At 49.6% G+C, this 22,462-nt stretch overlaps 1 protein-coding gene across 5 annotated transcripts in view; it reads right to left on the bottom strand.

Annotated features, from left to right (window-relative positions):
* LOC146822568 (zinc finger protein 783-like) overlaps positions 1 to 22,462 on the bottom strand; it is a 67,010-nt gene that overhangs the window by 19,719 nt on the left and 24,829 nt on the right. For 2 of the 5 annotated variants that reach the window (XM_085613673.1, XM_085613674.1), the window contains 2 exons: positions 14,378 to 14,549; positions 8 to 134 (listed from right to left, as the gene is read on the bottom strand). In XM_085613673.1, the coding sequence (XP_085469799.1) occupies positions 8 to 134 (127 nt within the window). In that variant the 5' untranslated portion in view covers positions 14,378 to 14,549. The remainder of the gene's footprint in view (positions 1 to 7; positions 135 to 14,377; positions 14,550 to 22,462) is intronic. The other 3 variants (XM_085613672.1, XM_085613671.1, XM_085613676.1) reach the window with 2 other exon arrangements.

A 22,462-nucleotide genomic window follows, 5' to 3' on the forward strand; every position in this document is an offset into this window, starting at 1 on the left:
TTCTTACCCAGGGACACCAAGGCTCGGTGTATCTCCTTCATCACAGCCTCGTACTGCTCCCGCTTCCATCCTTGCAGCTGCTCCCACTCCTTCTCTGATAAATAGATGGCTACATCAGTGAATATCACCGACATCTACAAAATAAAAATATATTCTCAGTACGCACACAGATTTATGAATGCGGTGGTTTAGTTCTGTTCTACCAGGTCAAAATATGTTGAACCAGCCTGACAGCCACAATTTCATCACGCACCAAACTGCAACATAACATGACACAGCACACAATACGGTTCACCTTGAAGGACTCAGCCATCCAACTAAGATGTGTTACAACAAACAAATGATGGACGGAATGCTGACAATGCAGACATTCTCCCCCAGTCAAGAGATCTGGGTTAAATCCATCGTTCTTTTGCCCACTACACCACCCCAGTTTAGACATGGACATATGCAAATCAGTCTTGACCCTGTGCCTCATGGGAACAGTCCAGTCCGAACTGCCAAGCCATGTCTTCCCTGGACCGGAATCAAGCATCCGGTCCAGGGAAAATGATGGATTTAGGCCCAGATCTCTGTACTGGGGTGAATGTATGACATTGTTATGCATTCTGTCCATCAACTGTTTTTTTGCATTTGTCACCCCGAGTGGGAAGGGTATGCCCAGACGTGGGTCCCTTGCTCTCCATGCTACTGGAATGAAGCTATCCTGGCTGAAGAGGGGTGAGACCCCGAAACCGGTCCTAGGATGCTTGTTTCCAGTCCAGTGAGAACCTGGCTTGGCAGTTCGGTCTGGACTGTTCCCATGAGGCACAGGGTCAAGACTGATTTGCAAATGGCTGGGTTCAAACTGGAACAGCATGGTGAGTAAAAAAACGATGGATTTAGGCCCAGATCTCTGTACTGGGGTAAATGTATGACATTGTTCTGCATTCTGTCCATCAACTTTTTTTTGCATCCAACTAGGATGTGGCATTCAGGGTATACCACTCCATTCCTTCATATCACTCTGAGTTCTTTGGTAAAGACTGCAGTGGTGGTACCACTCTGCTGTCATACTAAGGTAAGGAGTACAGAGGTAACATCTCTCTGGTCCCCTGCTATGATGTGGCGTAGAGTGGTAGCACCGCTCTGCCGTCATACTAAGGTACGGAGTGCAGAGGTAACATCTCTCTGGTCATCTACTATGATGTGGTGTAGAGTGGTAGCACCGCTCTGCCTTCTTACTAAGGTAAGGAGTGCAGAGATAAAATCTCTCTGGGAACCTACTATGATGTGTCGTAGAGTGGTAGCACCGCTCTGCCTTCATACTAAGGTACGGAGTGCAGAGGTAACATCTCTGGTCTCTTACTATGGTGTGGCATAGAGTGGTAGCACCGCTCTGCCGTCATACTAAGGTAAGGAGTGCAGAGATAACATCTCTCTGGTCACCTACTATGATGTGTCGTAGAGTGGTAGCACCGCTCTGCCTTCATACTAAGGTAAGGAGTACAGAGGTAACATCTCTCGGGTCTCTTACTATGATGTGGCGTAGAGTGGTAGCACCACTAAACCTTCATACTAAGGTACGGAGTGCAGAGGTAACATCTCTCTGGTCTCTTACTATGATGGGGCGTACAGTGGTAGCACCGCTCTGCCTTCATACTAAGGTAAGGAGGGCAGAGGTAACATCTCTCTGGTCTCTTACTACGATGTGGTGTAGAGTGGTAGCACCGCTCTGACGTCATACTAAGGTATGGAGTGCAGAGGTAACATCACTGCTTTCCTACTATGATGTGGCGTACAGTGGTAGCACCGCTCTGACGTCATACTAAGGTACGGAGTGCAGAGGTAACATCTCTCTGGTCATCTACTATGATGGGGCGTAGAGTGGTAGCACCGCTCTGCCTTCATACTAAGGTAAGGAGAGCAGCGGTAACAACTCTCTGGTCTCTTACTATGATGTGGCGTAGAGTGGTAGCACCGCTATGCCTTCATACTAAGGTAAGGAGTGCAGAGGTAACAACTCTCTGGTCTCTTACTATGATGTGGCGTAGAGTGGTAGCACCGCTCTGCCGTCAAACTAAGGTACGGAGTGCAGAGTTAACATCACTGCTTTTCTACTACTGCTGGCACGAGGCGGATATCACCCACAACTCACCACATCTCCCAGGATAAAGAGCAACCCACCACTCCTTTGGGAGAGACCCCCTCATCTGGATGCCAGCAACAGCCCAGAGCAGAGGGTTCAAACAGGCATCCGGGGCCATCCTTTCTGCTCTGTGCACTTCCACACACGCTCAAAACTGGACTGCGTGCTTCCCTGTGCATACGGGGCCTTCCAATACAACGCCCATCTCCCCCTGCCGTCATACTAAGGTAAGGAGTGCAGAGGTAACATCTCTGTGGTCACCTACTATGATGTGTCGTAGAGTGGTAGCACCGCTCTGCCTTCAAACTAAGGTAAGGAGTGCAGACGTAACATCACTGCTTTCCTACTATTATGTGGCGTAGAGTGGTAGCACCGCTCTGCCGTCATACTAAGGTACGGAGTGCAGAGGTAACATCACTGCTTTCCTACTATGATGTGGCATAGAGTGAGCACCGCTCTGCCGACATACTAAGGTACGGAGTGCAGAGGTAACATCACTGCTTTCCTACTATGATGTGGCATAGAGCGGTAGCACCGCTCTGCCGACATACTAAGGTAAGGAGTGCAGAGGTAACATCTCTCTGGTCTCTTACTATGATGTGGCGTAGAGTGGTAGCACCGCTCTGCCTTCATACTAAGGTACGGAGTGCAGAGGTAACATCTCTCTGGTCATCTACTATGATGTGGCGTAGAGCGGTAGCACTGCTCTGCTATGGTATTATGGAATGATGTTCAGCAGTAATATCAATAACTTTATGTCGCCTTCCTGTTATGCCAGTGAAACAGCCACAGATTTGCAGACCTACATTGATTCTCATGTCTTCCATGTCTGTCTTTTAGTAAAGTTATGGATGAAAACGTGCAGTTCTTGTAATGAGTCGCGGGTTGGTTCATTTTTCTTTGGTAATCATTGAAATCCTGCAGCATGAAGGCTCTTCCTTCTAAAGATTGAACTGACTGGTGAGAGTTGGCTCCTCTTGCCACAATGTGGTGCAGGGCTCCGCTCGAAGGCTGTGAATCTATGCTCAACATCACGCAGTTATATGCGGAGTGCCTCCAGGGAAGTCTTCAAGGTTCTCTCCCACTGGGACACGTCCAGCGTCTGACCATTGTAGTGATCCAGAGAAGAAGGCAAAAGCCTCACTGATGCTGCAGTAAACTTACATAAAGAAGCAGAGGCACAATGGGCCACTGGCCAGAAGCCAGCCCAGAAAAGAGCCCCAACGGATTCACGCAACATAACAACCTTCCTACAGATAACCCACGGAGAGAAACAAGCATTGGCATAGCCAATAGGTCTCGCCTTTGGGACCTTATAAGTGTTTAATTATCCAGTCAAATATCCTTGGTGCAACAACATCAACTGTTGCATGGCTAAACACTTATAAGATCCAAAAGGCGAGACCTATTGGCTATGCCAATGCTTGTTTGTTTTAGGTGGTGTCAGCAGGATCAATTGTTGTTAGGGGGCTTAGGCGATGGAGGAGCAGAGCCTGTGAGGTGGGCTATTGTCAGGGAGCAGGTGGATGGACTAGACGAGGGTAACAGTAGAGCGAGTGGTGATGTCAGTGGCCAGGCGTGGGTATGTGAAGAGAAGGTTATAAGGAGGGGACACTTGGAGTTTTATCAGGGGGATGGGCACTGCCTGCCCTCTCCAATGGTCCCAGGCACCTGCCATGGGTTCTCGGATGCCTCTTGTCCCTGAACAGATTTAGATTTTGTTCCTCTGTGCATCTTTCTGAATAAATAGGGAGCTCAATCTCATCTATACTCTGATAGTAGGAAGGGAAAACTTTTGCTTATACAGAGCTATCAAATGAAGTTGGGTAACCATCTCTTCGTGGGGGCGTTGGCCCCTGCCTGTTAACGACTAAACGTCTGTCTCACAAACGCTGCAACACTTAGCTCACTGCTTCACTTCATCTGTCCCTTCACTAATGTTGACAGAATGATCAGATTCGAAAAGACATATTTTATGATGCTGCATAGAAACTTTTAGGAGTAATGGATCAGTTTTACTTTTCCTTCAAGACCCCTGAATTACAAGGGGCTCCATTCTAAAACGCACTCCCCTGCATAAACATGAATGCTTATCATACTGCCGATAGAGTGTTACACATAAAGCGCTGAAAGCCTCACGTAGAAGCGTTTCAAAACTGTAGGCAAACTCCAGAAAATGACTACGCCCACTGCTGCCAGTAGGAACATGTATTTAGAGCAAAACAACCCCGCACTGTGCAGCTCTGTGCACCCAACCCCCACGCACTTTATCTTACCGCATATCGCACCACCCCCCATGTGATTGAATATAAGCCTAAAGCCCGGATCACATTATGTCAGGAAAGCAGGGCATTGTGAAACATAAGTGAACGCACGCAGAAAATAAAATCGAAAAGCGGCTGCCGTTGCTCAAGGGCAACGTCCCGAGAGTGGTGTGTGCGGCGGCCGCCATTGCGAATCAAATGAAAGTGAAAGTGCACACGGCATGCAGAAAGTGTTGTGTGTCAGCATGTGGTGAAAAGCAATCCCTGTTTAGGTTGGGGCTCCTGCTCCACGATTAACAAAAGATGGCGACACAGATAGCGATCAAAGTCCTTCCTGACGGACTGTTAAACGGATTGCTTGAGGGAATGTTTCCCACAAGGAAACAAATCATGGCAGCTGTCTGCGGTTTCCCACTCCCGGGATTAAGCAAACTACTTTGAAACGCACTATTTTTTATATATAGAACTTTCGTTGTAGTTGTGCGCTTTTGAGCACTTGTGTAACTTTTCATTCCTGTGTCACTAGTGCACACATATCATTTAATTAAGTAACAGTGCTTAGACACATTAGGAATGTGGTATAAAGTGTTATATAAAAGACAAGTTATTGATATTATAAATTGAAACTCAGCCTTTGCTCTCACGTTGTAAGGACTCGGCTGTATCAAATCAGAGCCACATTTCAAATCTATTCTTCGCATTTCCCCAAAAAACACAGAATGAACCGCGAGGCTATATATATAACCCCTGTACAGATCTTGGCCCTCAAAAATTCATTAAACTGTTCATCATTCCACTGTACAATTTCATACCTTTCGTCTTCATAGTAATAGTATTAATGGAATATTTTTACAAATTCTAGAATACTGCAGACCTTGGGATGGTAATGCGCTGTAATTACCTAACAATGGCCCACATGCATCAAAGCAAAAACCGGTCGCAAACGGGCAGATTCTCAGAATCTGCCCCTTTGCGACCGGTATTTTTGCATTTGGAATGCATCATCCCAAATGCAAAAATCGCATTTTAAGTAATATCTAAATTGCGATTACTTAAATTGCCATTGCATTTAAGGAATCACAAATTGAGATTCCTTAAATGCAATGCATTAAAGTAAAAAAACTAGTGATTTCGCTAATAGGGGGAGCAAATTACCATGAAGTTGAACTTCATGGTAATTTGCAAAAACTTTGAAAAATGCACTAAAGCGGATTTTTCAACGTTCCATTTTAAACACACACACGCCCTTGTACTCATATGCAGATTTCAGGGATGCAACAGGGTGTCCTTTTGACACCCTGGCACCCTTAAAATTGCATTCTCAATTTGCGATTCTCAAATTGAGAATCGCAAATTGAGAATGTCTTCCCATTCATTCCTATGGGCCTCTAGGCTCATAGGAATGAATGGGGAGGTATTCCTTAATTGCGACTAGCAATTTGCGAGTCACAATTAAGGAATGTTTAGAAATCGCTATTTTTTTAAGCGATTTCTACATGCATAGCCTTTTGCTATTCCTTATTAGCGAATCCTTATTTTTCGCTAATAAGGAATCGCAAATGGCATTGTTGATGCATGTGCCAGATTGTCAATTTATCAACCTCAGAAGTCGGCGCTCATGCGATTCAACCCGTCCACACCAGATATCAGCAACTAGTGTTGAAGCCACTAAGCAAACTACTTTGAAACGCACATTTTTTTTTATATATATAACTTTCGTTGTGCGCTTTTGAGCACTCGTGTGACTTTTCATTCCTGTGTCACTAGTGCACACGACTCTGCCCTCTGCAGATTTTCTGAAAGAGCACCTGGTGGGTGAGTGGGCGTTAGGAGTGTCAAAGGGCCCATGCGGGAGTGAGGTGGGAGGGCACTCTGGGCATCACTGGAGGTGAGAGAGAGGTGGCAGGGTAATGCGGACGTCAGGAGTGCCAAAGGGCCCGTGCGGGAGTGAGGTGGAAGGGCACTCTGGGCATCACTGGAGGTGAGAGAGAGGTGGCAGGGTAATGCGGACGTCAGGAGTGCCAAAGGGCCCGTGCAGGAGTGAGGTGGGAGGGCACTGTGGACATGACTGGAGGTGGGAGAGAGGTGGCAGGGTAATGCGGGTGTTAGGAGTGCCAAAGGGCCTCTGCAGGAGTGAGGTGGGAGGGCACTGTGGGCATCAGTAGAGGTGGGAATGAGGTGGCAGGGCAATGCGGGTATCAGGAGTGCCAAAGGGCCTGTTTGCGTGCAGGAGGTGGGGTGGCACTGCAGGCATCGCTGGAGGTGGGAGGGCATTGCGGGCATCACTGGAGGTGGGAGGGCACTGCGGGCATTGCTGGAGGTGGGAGGGCATCGCTGGAGGTGGGAGGGCATCGCTGGAGGTGGGAGGGCATCGCTGGAGGTGGGAGGGCACTGCGGGCATCGCTGGAGGTGGGAGGGAGGTAGGGGAGCACTGCGGACATCGGTGGAGGTGGGAGGGAGGTGGGGGGAACTGCAGGCATTGCTGGACGTGGGAAGGAGGTGAGTGGGAGGGCATCGCTGCGCTTTGAGGGTCGCGCTTCTGTGAGCCAGGCAGGGCTCCCAGGCCAGGAAGGCACAAAGGCCTGCGCAGAAGGCAGGCCTGGATCGGGATGAAGCCATCCTATGCCAGGCAGAGCCAGCAGGTTTAATTAGCGTGGGGGCTACCACAGTGCCATCACCGCGAGCCCCGCGCAGAGAACTTGCTCAGTTGCTCATCTCTTTCCTAAGTCCTTGGAAGAGCGGGAGCATGTTCCCCTCGGCACGGTTAGTCATGAGAACGCCAAAGACGCTAAGCTGCCGATGCAAGCTGCTGCCAAGGAAAAAGCTGTTCCTTCATGTCATGGGGGGGGGGGGGGGGACTGTTGGTTCGGCAGACGAGGGGGTCCCAAGTGCCCCTTAAATCCTTTTTCAAGAAGGCTCCACAAACTCCTAATGGGCCAGGAAGAGGCTTCCTTCTCCCGGCGGCAGCACTGTCTGTGACTGACAAATAGGTGAAAGAATGAAGCGGGAGCAGTGGCGCGCAGCCCATGTGCGAGCCCTGTTAGGGAGCCCGCGAGCGATGCGCTTAATGACCTATGACGACGGAGCATCCCGCCAATGGTGCGCGCGCAAGAGCGAGCACCAAGCCATATGTTTTGAATTATCGCGCCCGTGTTTGGGCACGATAATTCAAAACGTATGGCGCCCGTGCAGGTAACCCCAAGCAAAAGGCCACACACGCACAAGTGTGTGGTGAGCTTTTGAAAGCTCCTTACTATAAGTCTTGCCAGAGCAGCACATGCGCTGCTATGAGCTCAACCTAAAAACTGCCTCCCACTCAACATTCTAGTCCCCACAAGAAAAGAAGCTCAAAGACACTCCTTAATATAAAATAACAAGCATTGGCATAGCCAATAGGTCTCACCTTTGGGACCGTGAAAGTGGTTCGTCATGCTGCACATTATCCTGGGTGCTCTGCCGCTGTGCAGAAATAGCGATCAGAGTCACAGTGTGGGACGGCAAAGGAAATGTATACAATGGGAGGGGGCGGGAGCATGGTGAACACGGCGGGAAGGGGGGCAGGAGCAAAGTGGAACACTGGAACCGAAAGTACAGCGGGAGGGAGGCGGGAGCAAGTGCAGACAACGGGAGCAGATGCATAGAATGATTTCCTTTAAAATGCAAGACTAACCCCAATTACCAAAGTCTGACCATGAATCCTGGGGCTAGTGTAGCGTGCTAATCGCCGTAAAGCACTTTAAAGTCTTATCAGGGGTAGTAAGCGCTTTAAACGCAATTTCAAAACAATATGTAAAAGATTTTACTAAACTTCTCACTCAAATAACCTAAGCCTTTCAAAAGCATGTTTTTAACATCACAGAGATTAAAAAACTGCATAAAAGTCTTAAATAAAAAAAAAATAAAAAAAAAAAAAAGATTAAAAAACTGCAAATGCTCCTAGGACTCTTTGCGCACTAATTAGTTCATAAAAGTGAACCACACCTGAGTATAAGTGAGGCCGCTTCTGCTCACCCCCGGCCCTTGCTCGGTCTGTATACATTAGTGGGTCGGCCTAGCTAGAGACCGGGAATGACATCTCCACATCCACCCCATTGGTAAAAGGGAGGCAACCGAGCCCCATCTGCCTACAGAAAGGCTGCTCAGGCCCCCACTGGGCCACTGGTGACCTCTGAACAACACAGACAGCCCAAAAGACTGCCCACAGCTGCAACTCAGATACCGGCCCATCACCCATTGTCCAAGTGCCCACCTCATCAATCCAACCTTGCATTGGTGGCACTGGCAGGGACACCGAGAGGCTCAACCTAGGTGAACAATAAGAAACAGCAAACACGGTAAGATGATGGATGGATCGCTGACATTTTTCAGACACACCCCTAATCATTATTAGACCTCGGTTAAATCCATCAGAGTTCTTTTGTTCACTTCACCAATCCAGTTCAGGCCCAGCCATATGTAAATCAGTCTTGACCCTGTGCCTCATGGGAACAGTCCAGCCCAAACTGCCAAGCCAGGTCCTCTCTGGACCAGAAACAAGCATCGTAGGACTGGGGGTGAGTGTCTGAAGAGTTTCAGTGCTCCCGTCCATCATCTCCTTGTGTTTGCTTTGTTCACCCTAAGTTGGCAGTGTGAGAAGTTGGCCTGGTATATGCTGTTCACTAGTTAAAGTGACCACCTTGTACCATGCCAAGCAACCCTTATGGTGTGGTTGTAAGTCAACCTTTTCGGACTAGCTGACCTAGTGGTAGCGTAGGCTAAGCAGTCTTTGAGGCTAAACTCGTTAAAGCGTGTTAGGCAAGCTGTTTTACCATATGTAACCCCCCTTTATACCAATGAAACGACACCACACAGATATATATTCAAAATATATATGTATTTATTACTCAAAGTATCCCCTAGACTCTTTATGAGCACAGGAGCACAAATCGTTAAACAAGACAGTGTTATAATATACAGAAGTTGCACTTTATATGGATAGGCCCTGGTGGCCGATCAAACCATATACTAAAATAGTGGTATAAGTACCACGAACAGGAAAGGGAAAAGGCCTAGGGCCTCTAGAATCGCTGGGCCTACAAGGAGCTAACTTCAGTTAGTGACCAGGAGGTCCACGGGTCGCGTGTGCAGTGAGGAAAGTTACACGCGTGCTCCCATAGGTTTTCAATGTGTGCGTAAAAGTTCAAAAGTTACTGCTAGAAGGGTCTTCTGGATGGACTACGAATTTAAGATTAAAAAACACAGACACTAGAGATGTTTCTCTACACTTGGGCACCGGAGTGCCAGCTTTACCTCACCCACAGGAAGCGGGTGCATAGGTCTCGAAGTGCGTCGGGTTTCGTCTATCGATTCAATGGAGCCTGATGACAAAGATGCTGCAGGCGGTCGGTCCAGAAGAGATGCGGTGGATCCAAGAGTGGATCGGAGTTGTAGAAGACCTGAAAGCAGAGGGGACAGTGTTCACAGTCACTAGCCAGTGACCGGCGTGGCACCAGGTAGGTACCAGGCGATGTCGGGTGCAAACAGGTGATGAGGTGTAGCTTGTCTCTGCAGCCACGTGGTCCCTGAAGGTCGACGACGTCCAGGAGTCGGTTCACGAGCTGTCCCACGCAGGCTCTCGCTGTCGGCGACTCGAAAGAAGCAAACAAGCCTTGGCAAAGGCAGGAGTCGTGGAAAGAGAAGAAAGCTGATTGTTCTGACCAGCAAGGTCAGAGGGGCTGCTCCTTTGGAGAGCAGCTGGGGCCAGTCTGGAGCAACCAGACCAGCGTCGTTGATTTCAAGTTAGGTCGCCAAAATGGCCCCTAGCCAACGGGCCAGGGACCGGGCAGGCGCGTCGAGAGCAGAGGGGCCCCGCGCAGATCGTGGAGATGCTGGAGGGCTCACCTTTGGTGCAGATGCTGCTCGGGTGTTGGGCTTCTCAGGACCCAAAGCACAACTTGGAGGGAGCCTCTGTTGTCGCGCTTGCAGCTTGTCATCGGTCTTTCAAGATGGCTGGCTCCACGTGTCTCGGTGCCTCCACGAGTTCCTTCCTTTCAGAGAATGTGGATCGGGCGGTGAGAGGTCTGGAGGTCCAGGTCCTGTCGGGCTCTGGGCTCGGGCGGCAGCAAAGCAGACGTCGAATAGCTGGTTGGTGCTTGCGTTAGCAAGATGGTCACTCCCTGACCATAGGGGAGATTTCCTTCTGTTCTCTGTGCAGCAGAGCGTCGAAGTTCCCGTCTTCTTCTTGTGGTTAAGTTGATTCCAGGATGTCTGAGGTCTTAGGACACAGCTCCTACCTTTAAGCGGATTCTAGGGGCCGGACTACCTGCTAGGTCCCTCCCTAAGGGTGGGACCAGGAAGGGGGGTGGTTACACCCCCAATCCTTTGTCCAGCTCACCCCAGGTCCTGGGCTGGTGTGCCCCAGGACCAGTTTGAACTGGCATATGCACCGAGGCTCCTTGTGAGCCTCAGGCATGTCTCATTCCATTCAAGCCCTACCTGACCAATACACAAAATCCTGTCTGGGGTGGTGCACGCACCTCCCCTGGCAGGAAACCCTTTGTCCACGTCTCCCAAGCTGGAAGGACTCCCAGCAGCAGGAGGGCAGACTTGTGTCTGTGGTGGCAGCATCCATTTTGTGGAGCTGAGGCTATGTCTGATTTTACCCGGGTTTCAGGTATTGTACATGTCGTGTCCCTCTAGAAGGGTGGAATACTAACCCCGTCGCCAGAATTGGCGATGGGTTAGTATTCCAATTCGTATGACACCTTACTCGACATGTTTTGATAAAGCCAACCCAAAGATAGCATTTAACCGCGAGGTTCATAATGCACTTAAGAGTATATGGTATGACGATATCTGGAAACGATAGAAGGAAGTTGTTCCGACTACTGCAGACAGGCTCAGCTCATGCCAGAGCACCATCTCGCATGGAACCAAGCACTCTGCCTTCAGGATTGTTAAGGCCTGCCATAGGAGTGACTTATAGGTTAACATGTGTCCCATTTAAGGTTAGGTATAGGTATACTACACCTAAGTAAGAGGTGGTTACACCAACTTACCCCAGCTGAGTGATCAGCCAGTTGTGTCAAATTGCTAGGCCAGGCCTGGGGTGGCATAATACATGCTTCAGCCCCTGGCAGGCCTTAGATACACCAATGCCCTGGGTACCTAGTGTACACTGGTACAGGGGCTCACAGGGTGATCCAATTCCAATTGGTTATGCACCTATAGTGCATAGTGTCAATTTAGTAGAGAGAACAGCAGGCTGGGGGTCTGATTAGCAGGCCCACAGCCTCAATATGTCAAAAACCAGTGAAGCAAAAAGCAAAAATTTGGGGTGACCATAGGATAGCAGACCCTACTCTCCTACAGGCAGGGTATGCCCAGAATGCTTGTTTCCTGTCCACCGGGTCACCCAGCAGAAGCTTATAACACAGTGTGGCAGGGAAAACACTGATGTCCATTTAGGGGTGAACAAACACCCCAAGACATTGTTACCAGACTCAATAACCATTATTTTTTGGGGGGAAGGGGGTCTGGGTGCAAAATAACACCTGGGGTGTTGTAGCAATACATTTCCTTCAGAGCAGTGTGGCCCTGTCCAAGGGTGCTTTTTGATTCCCGGCGGCGGTGTAAGTAAAAGCGCAGCATTTGCCCATCTGTCTCCAATTAACGCGAATGTGAGACGCGGAGCGATAATTGGAAACAGATGGTGGTCGCGCTCGCTCCCGAGGACCCTAGGCCATGGCACAGAGAAGGCGGGACATGCAACCCCACTTTGGGACAATTGCGCACTGTCTTTCTTAGAAAGACGCAAGCAAAGGCCAATAGGGGGAGATAAGTAAAAAAAAGCACACGCACGAGCATGTGTTCAAAGTTTTAAAGCCCTTACTAAAGCCTCGCAGAGCAGCTCATGCGCACTGGCTCAGGCGAGACCTAAAAAACAAAACTTAAACAATAATGAAAAGTACAGGTCAGAAATAATTCTGTAATAAACACACATATTTGTATCTCAAGTGAATAGGAAGTTTTCAAGAACGAGCGCTCCTTCGGACAGAAGCAGTGTCTGCTATCACAAGCGACGCAGACCTCTCTCCCAAACCTGAGAACACATCCATATCAGCCTGGTCTCCCTGCTTGTCACCAGGGCCGGACTGTCCATAGCGGGCACTGGACGTTTCCCCAGTGGGCTGACAGGGTGGAGGCCGGTTTAAGACCCCTGGGGTGCCATTTTTGTTACCAGGGGCCAGTTTTGCAGCATGCTGCAATATCGGCTCACAGCAACAAAAGCGGCACAAAGCTTTAAGCTTTCTGATTGCCCGTCCCCCCCCCCCCCCCCCCCCCCACCACCACCCCCTTTGGGGCCAGCCAAGCTCTTTGCCGGAACCAGTTTCGGTTTCCAGTCCGGCCCTACTTGTCACCCACTCTGACCATTCTTTCCATTGTCCACCACTGTCAGTCCCTGACCCTAACAGCACTGCCACAAACATTGTAGACAAGAACAGGGTAAATAAACTCTGGACTGTCTTTGGAGACATGACCAGTTTTCTTTTTATTTGTACCACATCCCCTCAACCTAAAACTGCACTGCCTCAGACCTTCTCCTTTTACCAAAATCATATTTGAGCTTCTTCTGAACCCCTCCGACCTTAGACTTACAACAGAGGCTGCAACATGGGCAGTCTGCCAGTCACTCAATAACTGCTTCATTCAGGAGGGACTCAGGTCCAAGAGATATTTCCTGCCACTCAATAGCTCAAAATCTTATGGGCAAGCTATTTTTAGGTCTCAGCTCTAGGCGTCACTGTCTCGAAGAGAGGCCTGCTATATGTACTTTGTGGGCTTCAGCCCGCCCATGTGCTTGCTATTTGCTGGCTCCCAGATCGCTCCATTATTCCATATCCCCATTGGTCCATAGCATGCACGTGTCATGCCTCTTCCAGTCTCCCCGAGAGCAGCGGCCAAGTACTTCTATTCATACACAGAAGCCATTTCAGAAAATGTTTTCATTTTTTTTGTTTATTTGGTTTAACAGCACTCTAGACGCTGCTTGTGCTTTTCGCAGCTGCTCACTTTTCACTTTTATGAGCACTTAAACAATTCCAACAAGCTGGCACAATGTTGATGCTCTTATGCCGCATTGATAGCAGTCCGCTGTTTATCTTTCCCCATATTTATATATACAAGGTTTTTGGCGTCTTGAGTTATACTCGCACCACGCCGGCCTTGCCGCACTATGGGAAATGCTGCACAGGTTAGCTTGAGAGACCTTCTGTCTGTTACACTTTTGATGAGTACTACATATATATATGATCACAGTTTGTTACTTAATCTTGTTATAAATGCCGGCAGTCCCTGTCCAGTCACTTTACCTCACACCTCAACGTCTGCGATTCATGCTCCCAGTTCCATCTGCCCCTGCTATGTAACCACTTCTCCAGATGCTGCAGGCGATGCCAACGCTCCCGCTTTACACTTGCAAACAGCTAAAAAGCATTAACATTAACAAAGACAAGAATTGGCATAGCCAATAGGTCTCGTCTTTGGGACCTTATAAGTGTTTAGCAATGCAACAGTTGCATAACTAAATACTTATAAGGTCCCAAAAGCGAGACCTATTGGCTATACCAAGCGGCCGTGCGGCCACGAAAGTGATCGCGATCAAACATCAAAGCGGCGAAAGTGAAAGTAATCGCGGTAAAGCGCGGCGCGCGCGTCCGCGTACATGCACTGTAGCTCTAGGCTGGCCTGGTAGCACTTTTTGGAGCCTTCTCAATAAGTCTCGCCAGACCAGCGCATGCGCTGGGTCAGGCGAGACCTAACAATAGTTCTAGTGTTGCCGAGTCTTACTGGTGTTGCCAAGGCTTGTTTTAAATATTAGCTGCCCCACCATCCCAAAAAACTGTTGATCAACACCATATTACTAGCAAAAAGAAAACACAAATTGGTCACTGATGTACTCCCCTTATAAATGAACCATGTGTTCCTGAGGACAGTCACCACTGACCTGCCGTATTCATAGGAAATTCTTCCTTGGCTTTCCCGCCCGGCAGCCTTAGCCCAGCTCAAATCTATCAGTTGATACAGCTCCATTGGAAGAGTCGTGTATTAACCACAGCATGTTCTTCTGTGCGGTGTTTCACAGCAGGTGAAAGACAGACAAATAAGTCTCTCTATTTCTGAAAAAAGCATTATAATTGACAAAGAATTTCACTCAAACGCTTTACATCGAGGAAAGACAGTGAACACACAGGCCATTTGCAAAGTGTAGATCCTACAAATAAACCTAACTTTACACACCCCTAACCTGTCCTCTTAGAGAACTGACCGATGCTGAGCAAGGCATACGGATCATCTGAGAGGGTGTATATCATGCATCTAGTAAGCAGGTTGACATCCCTGTGGGATATTTGGAATACAGCTGGTGTTCTGCAGACTGCCCATCATTCCCGGTCCCCGAATCAAACCGGTTATCTATCCCAGCTCAGCTTATGCCTCTTGCACAGCTCAGATCAGCTTCCTTGCAGCTTGCAACTGTCACAACATATGCAGCCTACAGACCTAATGCCATGAATGCAAAGCGCAAACAATGTGCAACTCAAGTCTTGCCTAGCCCGAGATGCACAACTCATTCACACTGCACACCTCAAATCTGGGACTGGTGTCCCACACCACACGAGATACACAACTCATTCACACTGCACACCTCACATCTGGGACTGGTGTCCCACACCACAGCTCATATTCTGCTTAACTGAATTATGCAGATTTTACCACCTTCGAATACATGATAACCAGCACAGCAGATTTTACCTAGTTGATATTTGCTGCTTGCTCTCATACTGCACGTCACTGGACAGCACACCCTACTGGCTTTAGAGGTAAGCAAGCAAAGCACGCCCTACCTGGCTTTAGGGGTAAGCAAGCCAAACACACCCTATCTAGCTTAATGGGTAATCAAGCCAATCACACCCTACCTGGCTTTGGAAGTAAGCAAGCCAAGAACACCCTGCCTGGCTTTAGGGGTAAGCAAGCCAAGCACACCCTGCCTGGCTTTAGGGGTAAGCAAGCCAAGCACACCCTGCCTGGCTTTAGGGGTAAGCAAGCCAAGCACACCCTACATGGCTTTATGGGTAAGCAGGCCAAGCACACCCTACCTGGCTTTATAGGTAAGCAGGCCAAGCACACCCTACCACGCTTTAGGGGTAAGCAAGCCAAGCACAACCGACCTGGCTTTAGGGTTAAGCAAGCCAAGCACACCCTGTCTGGCTTTAGGGGTAACCAAGACAGGCAGACCCTGCCTGGATTTAGGGGTAAGCAAGCCAGCAAATGAGTGAGGAGAGCTGAGCCAGGGCTCTGGAATGGACATGAGAACAAAAGCACAAGCCGAACCTTAACTATCATTTATTTTTAAAGTTTTGCATAGCGCGAACATGACCCAAGCGGGTATCAGAGCGCATTACATACGAGATGAGGACAGCATAGGTAAATAGCTGTGGGAGAAAAAGCATAAAAATATATATCAGGAAAACAGTAGTATATTGGCAGGCACACTGAGATCAAGCATATGCCGCGTAGCGTGTTAAGCAGCAAAACAAGATGGAAGACAAGAGGAGTAGTACTGCCTTTCTTTATGTTGCATTAGCTTTGCCTTTGTTAAGGATGCGCTGGCGCATTGAGTGCAGTGATACGCATTCTCCATCGTCATGACTTTCTCCTCTCGCTTGACTTACTCTTATTGTATTATCTATGTGCAGCTAGGTAAACAAACTGAGGTTCAATTGTTGGGCAAAAAAAAATACGATCAATACTTTAAAATTCCTCAAACGCTGTTCGAACACTTGGAAATGTTTCAGTTTAGTAAATCTAGTAAAAGTGAAAGCTTCTCATCATGAACTTGAAAGCGTTCATGAAACCAAGAGACAGTGATGTGAAGGTGGGCCAAGAAACAAGTATCTGCCCTTACATAAGGCCTATATTGTCATTCTAAATAGAGCATTTTGCTCTATGAATCTTTATTCAAAAAAGTTATTTGTTAAGAGCACACCTGGAAGTAAGTGGCCTGAGAGTGCTCTGAAATGTGACCTTGAAGTGATGGGATTCGCCTAATATCACATCATTGTTCAATTGGAACCCGGGCCTTCTGGTTGCACATTGTGCAGTTTAGCTGCTGGATTGACATCTTCTCGGTCCCGCCTACGAATAAAGGGCAGTGCTCTTTATTCCGGTTGATCAGAAGCTAAAGCGGACACCGTTAAACAAATTCACTGATCACACGTTAAATCAAGAGTGTCAAAGTAGATACCTGAGGGCCAGATACATGCTACGTTTTCAGGAAAATAACTATGTAAATGTGTTCCAGTAATATTTATTTACGCACTTTTATCTTACTTAGATATTCTGAAAATATGGACTGGATCTGGAATCCATCGGCTTAATCTGGGCAATCGGATATAAAGTCTTTCTAAAAAAACAAAAACAAAAAAAGCGAAGGGGAGGCCAGGACACTCTTAGTATTTTAACATCACTGGTCTCCTCTAACTTAAAGACCGATTTCAGGAGGTGCTCAGAGTCTGAGTGAAGGCAAATACATACAAAAGAAAAAGAAAAAGGGGTGGCGATCCCATGAACTGCGCTCAACAACTATTGCAGGTCTTCAGTGAGACTCAACGTAAGGTGAAGGGCAGAGCTGGACATTCGGCCTGATGTGGGCGTGTGCTGGGCTTGCTCTCTCAGCTGTACATACCGATATAACATTTACCTTTTTAGGACACCCGCACTAACCCTGATAGGGAACAAAGACACGTTCAAGACATTTCAAGCTATAGCAGTTTTTCCTTGCAGAGCACGGATCTTAGCCATTAGTGTGGTAGTCTTCTCAATCAAGAGGATTATTAAGTCCACTAAAGTTCCCGCCCTGCCAAAAATTGTCTTATCACAGGCGCAGGTCAGCAGAATTTTTGAGGCAGACTAATCCATTTCTAAGGGCCTCCTAGAGTAAATTTTCCACATGCTTCACTCTTACAGATTTCAGAAACCTTTCCATCACCATGCTCACGAAGTATACCACATTGCCCAACACCAAGTACTCTGGGAAACCCTCTCTAGAAATAATATTTTTCAGGAACTTCATCACATTCCTGGATTTACGATCAGACAAATACATGACTTCTGGCCTCTTTGTATTGGTGTCATAATCTACCACAACTACAGCAAAATGCTGGCGTGAAGCTAACAGATTCAAAAGCTCCAACAAAGCAAAACCCACTTACACTCAAATACCCGGCATCAACTCTACAGGCTGTAAAGGGGATGTGCATACCCTCAACATTTTCTCACAGCCAGTAAACAACACACAATCCTTCGCCACCATCTCCACATCCTTGTCCATGCTTGGCCACCAGAAAGAACTGTTGACCCTGCGCATAGTCAATAGTGCACACGTGTCCCTCATGAGCACTGCAAACAGTGACAGACCTCAACTCTCCCAGGGGAACGAACTTGTGAGCTGGCATCAACAAACCATCTTCTACAGACAGCTCAAGTGATAGCTTGACAAAAGCTCCACAGAAACGTACATATGCCTACCACCCTCCTGGGGTATAGGCCATCAACCAGGACTCTCCAACCATCTCCATCCTGGGCTTTTCTTTCAATCTGACTCCAGGTGTAACCCATCTCCTTTCAATCAGCCCCTGAGGGATCGAAACCAGGTGTTTCTTGGCCTTCCTCTTCCTTTTACCTGCAGGGTTTCAGATCGGAGCTTGTCTGGCGGTGTTTGATGTGGGCTTGGGGAAGAGGTGATCTATCCAGCCCCAGCATCTTTACATGATTTCTCCATGAGCAGGGAGCTGTTAAGTCTACTTCCATAGGTCTTTGCTGATGGTGTTTGTCCAGCGGATTTGGAGGATTTTCCACAGAGAGGTATTGATGCTACACACCAAGCTGAAGATTCTTCTCCCTGTCATCCATCCATAATAAACTGCAACAAAACTTCACTCTACCCGCTCTGTTTTGAGTCATGCAGACCGCCATGGTTATGACGGAGGAACCCCTGCTGGCTCGGAGAGAGGGGGGCCTACAGTGTAGGTGCATCAGAACATCCGCTCTATTTCAAGTGGACAGTCTGATGTTTTATTTTCCAATCTGGGGTCACCAACTGAAACACATAGAACAATGACCCTGCACTCTGGGCGAAAACTATTATGGGCGATAGGGTCATACAAGATTTTTTTCAAAAACAATCTCACTTCGCCGTTTATTTATGGAAAAGAAAAAGATTGGATGAGCAGTCAACTGAAATATGGCAGCCACTTATCAAACTTTCAGCGCCTTCAGAGATGCTGCTGTAACGGAGATCTCCACAGAGATGGTAAAGATCTAAAAATACGCTGGGCAGCAGGCCAGTTAGGGTGACAGAGGAAAGGACATCCACCACTCTGACGAACGGCAGTCGACAGCCATAGAATAAACGAGGCCCCAGGGTACTCCCTTTACACACTTGGCTCTTCAACAATAGAGGGGGAAATGACAAGCAGATTTAGACACTCTGGAGATCATAGAATACATGACTCAAATAATTAAACCAAATAAACTCTATGTCCATATATACGGAGGCCTTATATGCATAGTTATGAAACTAGGGCAGTTAAACTAAGAACATAAAAAAAAGGTTATTACACCTCACATGGAGAGAGCAGCTGAAAGAAAGTGATGGCATCTGTGTGCTAACATAATATAATATGGGGTCCTGAAGCAATATTATTCCATTGGTATATGTTGCGAGTCTTCTTTATTGCAGGTTTTATGAAGTGCAAACTCGACCTGAAGGTGCAGAAGTACTTAACATGACACCGGCCACATTACACAAAGACACATTCGTTTTAGTTTTTTCTGGCACAGGGAGATCATGTGATTTGTCCAGAATCACGGGCTGTTGAGACGACACCGAGACTCAAACCTCGTTCCTCAGCTTCCAACTTGGCAGCTTTGGTAGATGCTCAGACGTTGGCAAATCCTGGGTTCACTGAGATCTTCTGGGCAAAGAGTCAAACAGGAAGATCAATATATCAAGCTCTGATCAAACTCCACTGCCTCCTCTTGCTGGCTGCATTATCTTCAGAACCAGCCGCATGCATCAATTACAAAGCCACCAGTCCTCCCCCCGGCTTGTATTGCAGATGAGCTCCCCATCTCTGGGGGTTAAGACATCGCACGCAGCCCCCCTGCCCATGCTTGTCTCATAGACAGGCTCCCCATCTCTGGGGGTTTAGCAATCATCCCCAGCCCCCCTGGTTTGTCTCATAGACAGGCTCCCCATCTCTGGGGGTTTAGCAATCAACCCCAGCCCCCCTGGTTTGTCTCATAGACAGGCTCCCCATCTCTGGGGGCTCAGCCATCACTCCCAGCACCCTGGCTTGCCTCAAAGCCGAGCTACCCATTTCTGGGGTTTAAGCTATCATCACAGCCTCCTTGGCTCATGTTGCACATGAGCTCCCCATCTCCGGGGGCTAAACGATCACCCCAGCTCCCTGGCTTGTGTCCCAGATGAGCTCCACATCTCTGGGGGTTAAGCCATCACAATCAGCCCACCTCGCTTGTCTCGTAGAAGAGCTCTCCATCTGTGGGGGTTAAGCTATCACCCCCAACCCCCTGGCTCGTCTGGCAGATGAGCTCCCCATCTCTGGGGGTTAAACCATCACCCTCAGCCCCCGGGCTTATGTCACAATCGAGCTCCCTATCTCTGGGGGTTTAAGCCATCAACAAATCCCCCCTCGCTTGTCTTGCAGACAAGCTCCCTATCTGTGGGAGTTAAGCCACCACCCCCAATCCCCCTGGCTCGTGTTGTAGATGAGCTCTCCATCTCGCGGGGGGGGGGGGTTAAACCATCACCCCCTGGCTTGTGTCACATATGAGCTCCCTATCTCTGGGGGTTAAGCCATCACATGCTGCCCCTCCTTGCTTGTATCGCTCCGCATTTCAGGGGGATTTAGACCTCACCCCCAGCCACCTGACTTGTTCCCATCAGTAAAGGCAGGATCTGGAGCCACATCCCTGCATCCACCTGGCCCGCCCCAACGCTGCTCCAGTTTAGGAAAGAGTTCCCTCTTTAGAGACACTACTTCACACTACATGAAGTGGCAGTCTACAGCCCTCATGAGGCGTCCGCCCACAGCCCACATGAACCCTCCGTCCACAGCCCACGAAGCGTCCGTCCACAGCCCACGTGAATCGTCCGTCCACAGCCCACATGAACCGTCCGTTCACAGCCCACATGAACCGTCCGTCCGCAGCCCACAGGAACCGTCCGTCCACAGCCCACAGGAACCGTCCGTCCACAGCCCACAGGAACCGTCCGTCCACATTCCACATGAAGCGTCCGTCCACATTCCACATGAAGCGTCCGTCCACATTCCACATGAAGCGTCCGTCCACATTCCACATGAAGCGTCCGTCCACAGCCCATATGAAGCGTCCGTCCACAGCCCACATGAAGCGTCCGTCCAGAGCCCACATGAAGCGTCCGTGAAGCGTCCGTCCACATCCACATGAAGCGTCCGTCCACAGCCCACATGAAGCGTCCGTCCACAGCCCACATGAAGCGTCCGTCCACAGCCCACATGAAGCGTCCGTCCACAGCCCACATGAAGCGTCCGTCCACAGCCCACATGAAGCGTCCGTCCACAGCCCACATGAAGCGTCCGTCCACAGCCCACATGAAGCGTCCGTCCACAGCCCATATGAGGCGTCCGTCCACAGCCCACATGAACCGTCCGTCCACAGCCCACATGAACCCTCCGTCCACAGCTCATATGAGGCGTCCGTCCACAGCCCACATGAACCGTCCGTCCACAGCCACATGAGGCGTCCGTCCACAGCCCACATGAGGCATCCGTCCACAGCCCACATGAAGCGTCCGTCCACAGCCCACATGAAGCATCCGTCCACAGCCCACATGAAGCGTCCGTCCACAGCCCACATAAAGCGTCCGTCCACAGCACACATGAACCATCCGTCCCCAGCCCACATGAACCGTCCGTCCCCAGCCCACATGAACCGTCCGTCCCCAGCCCACATGAACCGTCCGTCCCCAGCCCACATGAACCGTCCGTCCCCAGCCCACATGAACCGTCCGTCCCCAGCCCACATGACTAGTCCGTCCCCAGCCCACATGAACCGTCCGTCCCCAGCCCACATGAAGCGTCCGTCCCCAGCCCACATGAAGCGTCCGTCCACAGCCCACATGAACTGTCCGTCCACAGATCATATGAGGCGTCTGTCCATCCACAGACCACATGAGGCGTCTGTCCACAGCCCACATGAACCGTCCGTCCACAGCCCACATGAACCGTACGTCCACAGCCCCCATGAACCGTCCGTCCACAGCCCCCATGAACCGTCCGTCCACAGCTCATATGAGGCGTCCGTCCACAGCCCACATGAACCGTCCGTCCACAGCCTCATGAACCGTCCGTCCCCAGCCCACATGACTAGTCCGTCCCCAGCCCACATGAACCGTCCGTCCCCAGCCCACATGAAGCGTCCGTCCCCAGCCCACATGAAGCGTCCGTCCCCAGCCCACATGAACTGTCCGTCCACAGATCATATGAGGCGTCTGTCCATCCACAGACCACATGAGGCGTCTGTCCACAGCCCACATGAACCGTCCGTCCACAGCCCACATGAACCGTCCGTCCACAGCCCCCATGAACCGTCCGTCCACAGCCCCCATGAACCGTCCGTCCACAGCTCATATGAGGCGTCCGTCCACAGCCCACATGAACCGTCCGTCCACAGCCTCATGAGGCGTCCGTCCACAGCCCACATGAGGCGTCCGTCCACAGCCCACATGAAGCGTCCGTCCACAGCCCACATGAAGCGTCCGTCCACAGCCCACATGAAGCGTCCGTCTACAGCCCACATGAACCGTCCGTCCCCAGCCCACATGAACCGTCCGCCCCCAGCCCACATGAACCGTCCGCCCCCAGCCCACATGAACCGTCCGTCCCCAGCCCACATGAACCGTTCGTCCCCAGCCCACATGAACCGTCCGTCCACAGATCATATGAGGCGTGTGTCCATCCACAGACCA

This window comes from Triturus cristatus, chromosome 6 (genome assembly GCF_964204655.1).
Source record: "Triturus cristatus chromosome 6, aTriCri1.1, whole genome shotgun sequence".
Classification (NCBI taxonomy): Eukaryota; Metazoa; Chordata; class Amphibia; order Caudata; family Salamandridae; genus Triturus; species Triturus cristatus.